The 11,320-nt window shown below is 47.8% G+C and overlaps 2 protein-coding genes across 5 annotated transcripts in view; one reads left to right on the top strand and one right to left on the bottom strand.

The window, feature by feature from the left end:
* Positions 1-6: 6 nt before the first annotated feature.
* Positions 7-4,406, top strand: GNPDA1 (glucosamine-6-phosphate deaminase 1). Of its 2 annotated transcripts, XM_008629022.2 has the most exons (5): positions 7-85; positions 1,203-1,385; positions 1,966-2,150; positions 2,733-2,907; positions 3,179-4,406. In XM_008629022.2, the coding sequence occupies exons 1-5, from the start codon at positions 70-72 to the stop codon at positions 3,274-3,276; spliced, it is 657 nt and encodes a 218-aa protein (XP_008627244.1). In that variant the 5' UTR covers positions 7-69; the 3' UTR covers positions 3,277-4,406. The 2 variants fall into 2 exon arrangements, with proteins under 2 accessions (XP_008627244.1, XP_017583736.1); XM_017728247.1 differs by lacking the exon at positions 7-85 and having other exon boundaries at positions 92-1,385.
* A 307-nt stretch (positions 4,407-4,713) lies between these two features.
* Positions 4,714-11,320, bottom strand: part of RNF14 (ring finger protein 14) — a 27,760-nt gene continuing 21,153 nt past the window's right edge. Inside the window, exons 2-10 of one of the 3 annotated variants that reach the window (XM_017728245.1) lie at positions 11,297-11,320; positions 10,611-10,792; positions 9,965-10,116; positions 9,148-9,675; positions 8,210-8,438; positions 7,439-7,611; positions 6,800-6,930; positions 6,125-6,207; positions 4,714-5,416 (exon numbers count right to left, since the gene is read on the bottom strand). In XM_017728245.1, the coding sequence (XP_017583734.1) occupies positions 6,144-6,207; positions 6,800-6,930; positions 7,439-7,611; positions 8,210-8,438; positions 9,148-9,675; positions 9,965-10,116; positions 10,611-10,764 (1,431 nt within the window). In that variant the 5' untranslated portion in view covers positions 10,765-10,792; positions 11,297-11,320 and the 3' untranslated portion in view covers positions 4,714-5,416; positions 6,125-6,143. Of the gene's footprint in view, positions 6,208-6,799; positions 6,931-7,438; positions 7,612-8,209; positions 8,439-9,147; positions 9,676-9,964; positions 10,117-10,610; positions 10,793-11,296 lie in introns of those variants that run through there. The other 2 variants (XM_008629021.2, XM_017728246.1) reach the window with 2 other exon arrangements.

Raw genomic sequence — 11,320 nt, 5'->3', positions numbered from 1 at the left:
TGCTACAGCAAACTGGTGGAGTATTACCGGAATGGGGACCTCTCCTTCAAGTACGTGAAGACCTTCAACATGGACGAGTACGTGGGTGAGTGCCGCAGCCACCTGGCCTGTCGCCTTTGTCCCTGCCCGGGAGCTGCTGGGCCCTGACCCCGGCAGAGCCTGGTGGTGCCCGAAATCCACCTGTCCAGGTAAGATGGACAACATTGCACAGAGTCACAGCATCAGTTAGGACGGAAAAGACCTCTGAGATCATCGAGTCCAACCTGTGACCCCACACCACCGTGTCAGCTAAACCGTGGCACTGAGCGCCATGTCCAGTCTTTCCTTAAACACCTCCAGGGAATTAGCAAAGGGAATGATGGGGACAATTTGAAAACCTATGGAAAAAATTTGAAATTCTTGCATAGGTTTGAAAACGTATGGACAAAACTGGCTACTGGGTGTTGCCCAGTATTGCACACACTGTTACAGACACTGCTGTATTTTAGCTGCACTCAGGTAGTGACCAGGTAAGGAGCAGCTTATCACTGCAGGCTCAGTGTGCAGCATTAACGTCCACCTTTGCTCTGGGATTATAAAGGTCCCTTACAAGGTCCAGTGTGTTCCCTGAGTGCCCTCTGGTATCTCCTGCTGAGATAGCAGGGGACTGTTTCCTTTCTGAAGCCATGGTGAAACACTCTCCTCAGAAGAAAAAAAGATCCAAAGGTGAAAAACCTACAGGCTAAATATTTGCTAATTTTGCTAATTTGCTATTTTACCCTGGTCAAGAGGGGTTTTTTCTGTGAATAATCCCAGTCAAGCAGCATTAGGGAGTAAGCAATCCAGTGTGGTTTTATAGCATTCAATGGGGGAAAATATGCAATAATTGTATAATAATTATTATTTCCCAGGCTTCTACACAGTTTTTTTTAATCATTCACGTTAATATATACTGGGAGGAAGGCTGAAAAGGTGCTGACAGATGAGACAGCACACACCTGCTTTTTGAACATCTGTCGTATAGAATATGGGCACATATCTTACAGGAGCTGATTTTAATTCTGGTATTTAGGGAAATAAAAACAACTCTGAAAGCTGAGGGCATGACAAAGGACACAGAGAGCAGTGCTCTGTCACCAAAGCCACTGCAAGGGTATGGAAGTGCTTTATGTTACAGGTGATAACTGTTCCAGTTGGCCTCAGTCTGCGTGTTCTGTTACCAGGTCTCCCGAGGGATCACCCAGAAAGTTACCATTCCTTCATGTGGAATAACTTCTTCAAGCACATTGACATCTCACCAGAAAATGTCCACATCTTGGATGGAAATGCCCCTGATCTCCAGGCAGAGTGTGATGCATTTGAGGAGAAAATCAAAGCAGCAGGAGGCATCGAGCTCTTTGTTGGAGGTGAGAACCCGAGAGCAGCAGCCTCTAAACCCTGTCCCAAAGCTGTGCCTGTCCTCCCCAGCTCTCATTTATTGTCAGGATTGTTCATTTTCAGTGGATTTGCAGTGAAAGCCACCCCACAGTCCATGGTCCTGGGCACTGTGTCCTGGCAGCCTTGTCTCCCAACGTACCACTCCCAGCTTTAGGTCTTTCAGTGCAGTCAGCAAATTGTTCAGGAAATGTTAGCAGGAGAACTGGGAAGGGCTGGGACTGTACAAATATGAAGTGTTATCAATTGTCAGTGCCAATAGGAAACTGCTGGGAGTAGCTTTTCCCACACAAGCTCTTCCCATCAGTTTGCCATAAGGTTCTGCCACCTACTTTGCTTTATTGTTGTCCCAGCACAATCAGGGAATTGTCTGATGCCTTCTGAGGGGGCTCTTGCTGTCGTTCCTACCAGACACAAACCTGAGCAGGAGCAGAGGAATTGCAGGGGTTTTTCTCAGCTCTGTGTTCCCAGGAGCACTGCCTGTCCTTCTCCTGGGAGAGCTGCTGGCTCTGCTCCCTCAGCTGACCCTCTGCTCACGCTGTCCCTTCCCAGGTATTGGCCCCGACGGTCACATCGCCTTCAACGAGCCGGGATCCAGTTTGGTGTCCAGGACACGAGTGAAGACCTTGGCCATGGACACCATACTGGCCAATGCCAGGTTCTTTGATGGTGACCTCTCCAAAGTGCCCACCATGGCTTTGACAGTCGGAGTAGGCACTGTCATGGATGCCAAAGAGGTGAGGAAAAAAGCAGTGCCTTCCTCCAGTCCCTCTGGAGCAGCCAAAGGTTATCCTGTTATGGAGCAGCCACATGTCTTCTAGTGTAGGGTATCCCTGCCACAGAATGCCTGAACCTCCTGTCCTCTTGCATCCTGCAACACCATGGAAAGGCTCTTGTTCCATCTCTGCTGGCACTTGTGTTTGTGTAACCCTGCAGCAGGTGTTCCCCACAGGGAGCCAGGAAGGTTTGGGAGGGTGTCTTTGGTTAGGAATCTCACCTGGAGAGTAACTGCAGGAATCAGGTTGAATTGATGTCACACCAGCCGGTCATGAGAACTGTGTGGGACCACTTTTACTGGAGTCTATTCCTTGGTCTACACTTGTTAAATCTCAGTGTAGAGGTGCCCAAAGGATCATTCCAGCGACCCACCAGGCTGTGATTTCATTGAGAGCCGAAACAGCCAGAGCAGCAGCACACAGAAGTGGCTGTGGGGAGGGTGACTGGGGTGTCCCCATTCTCAGCTCGGCAGGGTGTGGTTGGGCTCTCCCTGAGCCCCTGTGCCTGGCCCTGACTGCCCCTCTCTGTGTCTGGGGGTGCAGGTGATGATCCTGATCACAGGAGCCCACAAAGCCTTTGCTCTGTACAAAGCCATCGAGGACGGTGTCAACCACATGTGGACGGTGTCGGCCTTCCAGCAGCACCCCAACACCGTGTTCGTGTGCGACGAGGATGCCACGCTGGAGCTCAAAGTCAAAACAGTGAAATACTTCAAAGGTGAATGTTTGACCAGGCCAGGCAGCTGCTTTGTTAGATTTTTAGGAGCCACGAGCCGTGCTTTGCAGAGATGTTGCTGTATAATCAACTCCCAAAGGAGTTTGTTCCTTAAATACACCACAGTGGTACAAGTGTGAAGGTAAATGCTTAATGCTTGGTGTGGGGGCAAAGACACAAGGACACCAGTAATGTCTAATTCCATTAGCATCCAATGAATGAGCATTTTCCTTCATTATGTTTACTTAAATTGTCTTTTGACTCTCTCCATCAGGTTTAATGCTGGTTCACAACAAGCTCGTGGAACCCTTGTACAGCATGAAGGAGATGGGAGCAGAGAGGAGCCAGTCCAAGAAGCCATACAGTGATTAATGTGCTGAGGCAGTGCTGAACCAGCTGCTGAAAACAGCTGGGAGAAAAGGGATTTGCTGCAGAAACTGATCTCATATTTGTTCTTAAATTAGCAGAATGATCATATGGTTCCTTCTCTCCATTAAAGAGACAGATGCCAAACACCTGCCTTAATTAACCAAAGGAGGATGGGATCCAGTGTTCTGTGTTCCACAAACTTCTGCCACCAACTCATTCTCTGAAGGAAATGAAGAATGGAGTTTTTTGATCTGTGAGCTGACTGTAAGCATGGACTGAAGGCTGCAGAACTGAAATGTGAGGATAAATGGAAGCACAATGTTGTAGAAACAAGTGGGTGATCACTGGGGGGTGTATTCCTTGCAATTAGGACAAGTACCTCGTGTTACTCCTTCTCCATGAAACACACTAGAATCCTGGAAAATAGGATTGTCCAGCTGGAGAAGGGAAAGCTCAGAGCAGCACCCACAGCACAAAAGGTCAGCGAGAAGATGGAACCAGGGATAGATGAGAAGGGACAGTGGGGCCTGAGTGGAGACATGATGCTCACACTGGAGAGGATAAAACCCCACTGTGGGAACAGCCAAGCAGTGGGACAGGATCCCCAGGGCTGTGCAGGCTCTGTCCTTAGGAGGCTGCCAAGACCCGACTGGATAAAGCCCTGGCTGAGCCCTCCTTTGAGCCACATGTTGGACTTGAGACCCCTCAGCAGCAGAGGCTCCAGCAGCATCCCCCACACGGGGTCCACGGTGCAGCTCAGGCACCTGAGGATGTCACTGCTGTCACACACAAAGCCCTTGTTCATGTTCAGGCCCAGGCATGACTTGCTCTGCTTGGTGCTCTCCCCACTGAAAAATTTTCCATTTCTCTGAGGAAATGTCAAACCAGCCCCAAAGGAAACACTCTGTTCCTACTGGCTTCAGCTTCTGTTCAATTACAGACACCCCACACAGGTGGACAACAGCCAAGACCCCACCAATTCTGAAATGGGATTCCTGGGATTTCTATCCAATGAGGATATGAGTGGCAAGAAAACTGGGCAACATTTCTTTTCTTCATACAGAAATTTTGTAAACGGTTGATCTGTAATGTAACTTTCTACACTAAATGTCTTTACTTTTTTTAAACGGTGACATTGACTCTATCTGGTGCTCAGTCTCACTGTGCCCATGGTACCAAAGCTGTCCTGGAGGCAGTTTGGTGGGAAGAGCTCCTGCTGCTCCCCCCTTCTTTGCCCAGTGTTTGCTGGCAGGTTTTTCTCTGAGGGAAAAGCAGGGCCCTCAGGGTGGGAGGGCACTTTGCATCCACAGAAATCCCAGGAGCAGAACACATCCCGTGCCAGCTCCAGGTGGGAGCTCTGGGCTGTCCCATTCCCAGGAGCACCTGGACATGCCTGTGCTGCCAAATCTGTGCCAGAAGGAAGACAAACAGGGACACAGCTGTGTTTACCATCTTAAAGTGAATTTAGTGCATGTGAAAGGTGCAGGAAGTACAACTCAAACCATACACAATGTACATTTTTCCTACACACTGACCTAGAGCTTAAACTGAGGTGAGATTTGCTCTTCCTTTCATCTTTTTAATCTCTGCCAGTTCCAACAGGGCAGACTCCTCCTCTGCAGAAGGAGCTGAAGCACCACTCATTTTGGCCATGTATCCCAGGATAAATTTATTAACTGTCAGTCAGAACTGAGTGAGCTGTGATCACCCTGAGTTCCTGAGGAGTCTCAGCTCCAGAGCTTTCCATCCAGGCCCTTCTGCTTTTGAACACAGCACATGCAGCTTTAGTTTCCAAATAAACTTTTAGACTGTTCTGCAAATGGAAGAACTTGTAAAAAATTAGTGGTTCCTTCCAGTAATCACCTTCATATTCACAAAACCACTTGCTGAGATTTTAGGGGAAACAATTTGGTTTCTGGAATAACTTGAAGTGCAAAACCAGTGGAAATAAAGAATCTAGTCCAGAAGCAAAAGTATCAATACTCAAATTTTGTATATGAAGAGTTAGTAAAAAATAAATTACTTCATCATCTGAGAACACAAGGTAATTGTCAGTATCTTGAAGAATTCAAGTTCATCTCTTCTTGATACTTTCTACCCTCTCACTGGTCACATATTCAGCTCACTGCCTTGGCACTCATCCCTGCCAAAACAAGGACAGGCAACGTGAGGGAATCCAACAGCAACACTGGGAGTCACCAACCTCACAGAAATCCCTGGATATGGCTGTTGGTCATTTTCTGCCCAAGCCCTCAGGGATGCAAAGGCTCAGGCACAGCAGCCAGCAAGAAGGGTTGGGGATAATCAGCTTTAATGTCATTACAAAGTACCAGTGACAGAGCCAGGGGCTGCTTTGCAGAGATGCACATCAGGAAATTCAGAAAAGCAACAAACTTTGTTGCTGAACACAAAAGAAATTTTCTGTATTGCATCAGAAAACTCCCCCCATCCGAGCAGCTCCAGAGGGAGCACTACAGCTCCACCAAACCACCCCAAACCCACAAGATTCATGATCCAAGGGGATCCAAGGGTCTGCAAGGGTCAGTCTCCCTAAAGGAAACCCCCAAATACTTCCAGGACTTGAGGCTTCAGTTTTGTCTGTTGGCTTTTAAAAAAGTGTATATTTTTCCAATGGTTTTCCAATTTTTGACTTCTTAACTAATGAACATGTTTGTTTGGGTATTCCATGATGCTCCTGATCCCAGGATAGGGAAAAGTCTCCTTTGGTTTTGGCAACAGGCTCTGAGGTGTGAGTGTCCTGCAGTGCAGGGCAGTTACCACTCTTGTATCACACAATGGAAGTGAAAAGCAAACAAAGGACACAAAAAGCATCTGTCTCTGGCTTGTTCACCTTTTGCTGCTGGAGGAGGCTACTGATCATCATCTTCCACTTCCCAGAACTCCCCATCATCGATGTGCATGGCTTGAAACAATCTGCAGGACAGAAAATCAGTGACACCAGGGCATAAAAAAGTCCAATATGTTAAAAAAGTATCACTCTAAATGCAACAACAGCACAAAAGCAGTAAGTTCCCCTGGTTTTTCCAGGATCACGAACCAATCCGTGCCCTGTGGAATACACAAGGCTGAGAGGCTGCCATTGCCACCCTCCTGTGCACCTGTCTCACAGCAGCACCTCTGTCCCTTGGCTCTTCCCCAAGGGAATGTGAGGCAAATCTGCAGCTCCTTAAAGCAGCTCTTCCCCAAACCCTCGAGCTGTACCTGAGTACTGGCAGGGAAACATTTCCCTGCAGGCTGTGGCAGCACAGGAAAGGTGGGGTCATGACCTGACCAAAAAAATCAGGAATAGGCTCAGAAGACTCCTCCAGAATTTTAAAACCAAAGTTCTTAAAAAGGAAAACCATATCCTGAATCACACCCAATTTTTACTCTTTAGTGCAAATGTTTGAGAGGAGAAACTGTTTTAAACTGTAGCTACAAATTTCAGGTAAAAATCTGGGAGAGACTGTAAGGAAAAGTAGGAAATAGGTGTCCCAGCAGTGGAGGAGGTCCCTGAAGCACCGACCTGTTGAAGCAGGGAGAGGAGGGGTCGTTGAAGTGCCTGTAGGGGTTGGCCCGGGACAGGGAGCCCATGCAGAGCCAGCAGAAGTACTGCATGCACCCTGTGCAGGTCATCTTGTTACAGCCGTCCAGTTTCTGGGGGAAAAACCAAGAAATGGTGAGAACAGAACCCTACTGTGGCAGGCTTCAGCCCCTCTCTGCCAACAGCCCTCAGAACCACAGCAGTCAGTGAACACATCCCTCCCAGCTCCATCACACTGATCCCAGCACTGGAAATTGGTTAGAATACCAAAAGTACTGGAAATTAGGACTTTTCTGAAGCTGGATTTATTTCCTGGCTCTAATGGGAACCAGCAGTAGCCTGAAACACTGGGAAAACAAAAGGATTTCTAGAGATCCACAGTCAGCCTGGATCTGTTTAGTGTGGGAGCCTGATCACCAGTCACTGTTTATACTCCAGTCCCTGGGATCCACAAACATCACCTCCTTTTCCATGTCCCACAGACAGAAATGGAAAGTTCTTTTAGTATTTCCTAGAGACTTCCCCTCCCTGGTGAACCTGGAGGCTCCAACCCACCCAGAACTGCCTCCATGGGGGTTATTTTCTGTTCCATGGTTCCCCAGCCTTTCCCTCCACACTCACCTCGATGTGGGTCCCACAGCAAGGACAAGACTTGGAGTTCTTTTCCAGCCATTCCTTACTCTCCATCTCCTCCAGGGCTTTCTGAATCACTCTCTTGCCATAGCGTTGTTCCAAAAATCTTTTAGTTGTCTCATCTGCTTCTAAATACTCATTTCTCAAATCCATTAGTTTCTCTGGGGGGCAAAATCCAACCAAACCAGACAACTTTGGTAAGATATTAGATATAGAAGTCCAGCTAATTGCAGCAAAAAGACTCTCAAAGAAAACTAACATTAATTAAAAAGCAAGAAAACTATTAAAATACATTAAGATGATAATATTAAAACCACTCTTCCCCAAAATTCAGCAGTTTTACACTGCTTTGTTATAAAAAAGATCTGTTGATGGAATTGGATCAATGTAAAATAAACTAAAAATAGGAGTATTTTTTCTGACTGTGTATTTAATGAAATTCTGTCACAAGATTTTGAGGCCAGATAGAGAGAAGCCTCCACCTGATTCCAGTATCAACTGACAATACAGAGTGAGAATATAAAGTAATTCTCCCCCTGCTACAGCCTCTCAGCATTTGACAATCAGCAGTTTAGGCAGCTCCTGAGCTGAGGAGTGTCACCAAAGGAATATTTAGTTGCCAGAAACGGCCCTCCTCCAAATGAATGTTCCTTTCAGAAAGCTCAGGGTGAGGAGCTCCCTTGCTCAACTCTGGGCTTTGCCACCCAAGACTGAGCTGTGCCGGGGTGTGACTGTGGAGCCCAGGGGGAGGGGACTCACCTGCAGTGACCTTGCAGGGGGACACCCCGTGATAAGTCATCTTGCAGAGGGTGCAGAAGGCGTAGTTGCAGCAGGAGCAGATGCCCATGGTGCAGCCGGGCTCCTGCATCACGGGGGTCTGGCAGCCGGGCCGGGGGCAATAAACCACGTCAGCCATCAGGTCCAGGCTGGACTGCAGCAGCAGGCGGTCATAGCGGGCAAACAGCTCCTCCCCAACCAGCTCCTTCACCTGCAAACACAGCCACGTGCAGGGAAGAAATCCTTTACCCAGAGGCAGTGAAGCCCTGGCACAGGGTGCCCACAGAAGCTGTGGCTGCCCCTGGATCCCTGGCAGTGTCCCAGACCAGGCTGGACATTGGGGCTTGGAGCAGCCTGGGACAGTGGGAGGTGTCCCTGCCCATGGCAGAGGGTGGAATAGATGAGCTTTTAAGGTCCCTTCCAGCCCAAAGCAGTCTGGGATTCTCTGATTCCTTGCATCTGTAATTCTGAGCCTGCTGCAGCAAAAACCAGCAAGTCAGTGAAAAGGTACCCACAGCTGGGATGAATCCACTCCAGATTCTCCAACAGCTCACAGGGGGTCAGGATCTGCTCCCAGGAAACAAGGACACGACAGGAGGAAATGGCCTCAAGCAGGGCCAGGGGAGGCTCAAGTTGGACACCAGGAGGAATTTCCTCATGGAAAGGGTGCTCAGGCCTTGGCAGGGGCTGCCCGGGGAGGTTTGGAGTGCCCATCCCTGGAGGTGTCCAAGGATGTGGCACTTCACTACATGGTTTACTGGCATGGTGGGACTGGGTCAAAGGCTGGACTTGGTGATCTTGGAGATCTTTTCCAACCTAAATGACTCTGTGACTGCCAGTGCCCACCCTGCAGAGCCACAGCCTGGCTCTGGAATCGGGGTAGGTTAAGGAGCTCCACAGCCCCTGTGCACGGGAATTACCTGGCCTGGAGTGGCGACAGAAGAACACTTGGGCTCGGGGCAGTTGAGGCAGTGCACCTGGCCATCCCTGATCTGGATTTCAAAGTAGTCCTTCAGGCAGGCTTTGCAGTACACGTGGCTGCACTCGGTGAAGTGCATGCACTCACTGCCCAGCTTCTCACAGAAGCAGATACTGCACGAGTACATCTTACTGTTAAAGCACTTTCTCCTCTGGGCCTGGTCGAAGTCCAAGATCTCCCTGATCAGACTGGACAAGGACTCCACATCCTGCACAGCCCTGGCATCCATGATTTCCTCCTCAGCTGTGGCAGAGCCTGTGGCACCCCCACAGTCCTTCCCAGCCTCGAGGGGCCCCACTGGTGTCCGGCTCTGCCCCTTCCCCTGAGGGCACATTTTCAGCTCATATGGCGATGAAATATTCAGGTAATTCAGTGTTTCTTCCTTCAGAAACTGCATCCAGGCAAACAGGACCACACAGCCTCGGTTCTCTTCCCACACATTGTCCAAGTGTTTGCAAAGAGCACTGAGCTGGGAAAGAAGAAAGAATTCCTGATTTTGGTAAGTTTGGGTAACTCCTAACTGGGCTCCTCCCCTCCCACAATCCTTAGTGCAAACTTTGATTTCAAATTCAGCAGTTTTTATCCATAAAATGCACATAAAGTAGTTCTCACAGATGCAAGTTTTCCTTCCTCAGAATAGTGACCAAGAGGCAAACGAAGAACCAACTAAGGAGCAACCTCATTGTTTTTTTTTAATTTGCTTAACTGTTAATTATTAATTTACTCAGCTGTCAAAACGTTAAAAATCTTCTGCAAACCTGGGCCTGGGAGAGCCATTTCCCACTGAGGGTGAAGACAGGTGGGGAGGTCGATGGGTAGTCAGGTGGGAGCTCGAAATTCAGCACGAGGGGAGGCAGGAAGCAGACGGAATACTCGAACCTGCTGCTCTGGAGGCTCTCTGTGGAACTGCCTGAGCCAGGGCCCACCGAGGCAGTTGGAGAAATAACAGGAAAATGAAAACTAACAAACAGCTGCTGTTTCTGACAGCACCCAATGTCTGTTAACTTGATACATTTCTGGGGTTAAAATTATTCGTTCAACCCTAAATAACAAAACTCTCAGCGCAGTAAAATGTCACGGGGTTGGAGCTCTGTGATTAAAGCAGTTAAACAGCAGCACTGTGAAATGTCACATCCTGCACAAACCAGAAGCCTGGAAACACATATCCTCAGGGGAATAAAAACCCAATAAATGAACTTAATTGTTCTGAAGAAGTGCTGTTACTCATCTGTGATTTTGAAGTTTACTAAGGAAGTTCTGTGTATGAGGATTAAACTGCTCAAACACAATCCCCAACAAGCACAGCACAAGGTGAGCCACAGCTTTGTCCAGTCACTGTTCCCTCAGGTCACACCTGAGCTTGGTAAAGCCTCTCTTGGGACAACACAAAGCACCTCAACTCACCCCTCACAAAAATTTTGAAGTCTTGAGGCAACTCCAAACAAATTCTTGTTTCTCCTCCTTGGGCAGACTCTGCTCTCTTGAACTCATCCTCATCGTAGATGCTGGCCAGAGCCAGCAGCTCATCCTCCTGAGCCTCCTTGTCCTCTGAAGACATTTAACTTTTCTGTGGAGTTACCACCACTCTGCAACATCAACCAAGTTAATGCATCCAATTCAAATTATCAATTTGAGGCACCTATTTTATAGCATAGTAAGCTTTAGAAAAACCCAAGTAATCAATCTAAAACAATGAGAAATATAATTAAGGTCTTTTACATGTTGAAAAAAATATTGGTAGCTTTATAAAATTAAAAAAAAGAAAAAGAAACCAACAGAATAAAGAAAGCAAACTATGTGTTAGTAGGTAAAGACAGCTGTAAGGGAGGAAATAATGAAATATGGAGATGACACAAGTCACACAGGGACATTTCATTGATGTTTGAAAGAAAACAGCCCCCCAAAATACGTGAGAAATGAATTAGTAACAGTAGCTCTTGTCCAGTGTTCTAATGCAAACAGGGAAACAGTCCCATTTGTAATTGAAAATATCAGAAAAAGGTTCAAATCCTGCACAGGCATCTTGTAGATGCGCTCGTGGAGCATCTCAGCTCTACATTTAGGGAAATAAATCCAGTCTGATGAGTTACCTTTCGAGTCAGAGCAGCGCAGAG

The sequence above is a fragment of the Corvus brachyrhynchos genome, unplaced genomic scaffold (genome assembly GCF_000691975.1).
Source record: "Corvus brachyrhynchos isolate BGI_N302 unplaced genomic scaffold, ASM69197v1 scaffold21, whole genome shotgun sequence".
Lineage (NCBI taxonomy): Eukaryota > Metazoa > Chordata > Aves > Passeriformes > Corvidae > Corvus > Corvus brachyrhynchos.
This window is presented reverse-complemented; position numbering and strand designations above follow the sequence as displayed.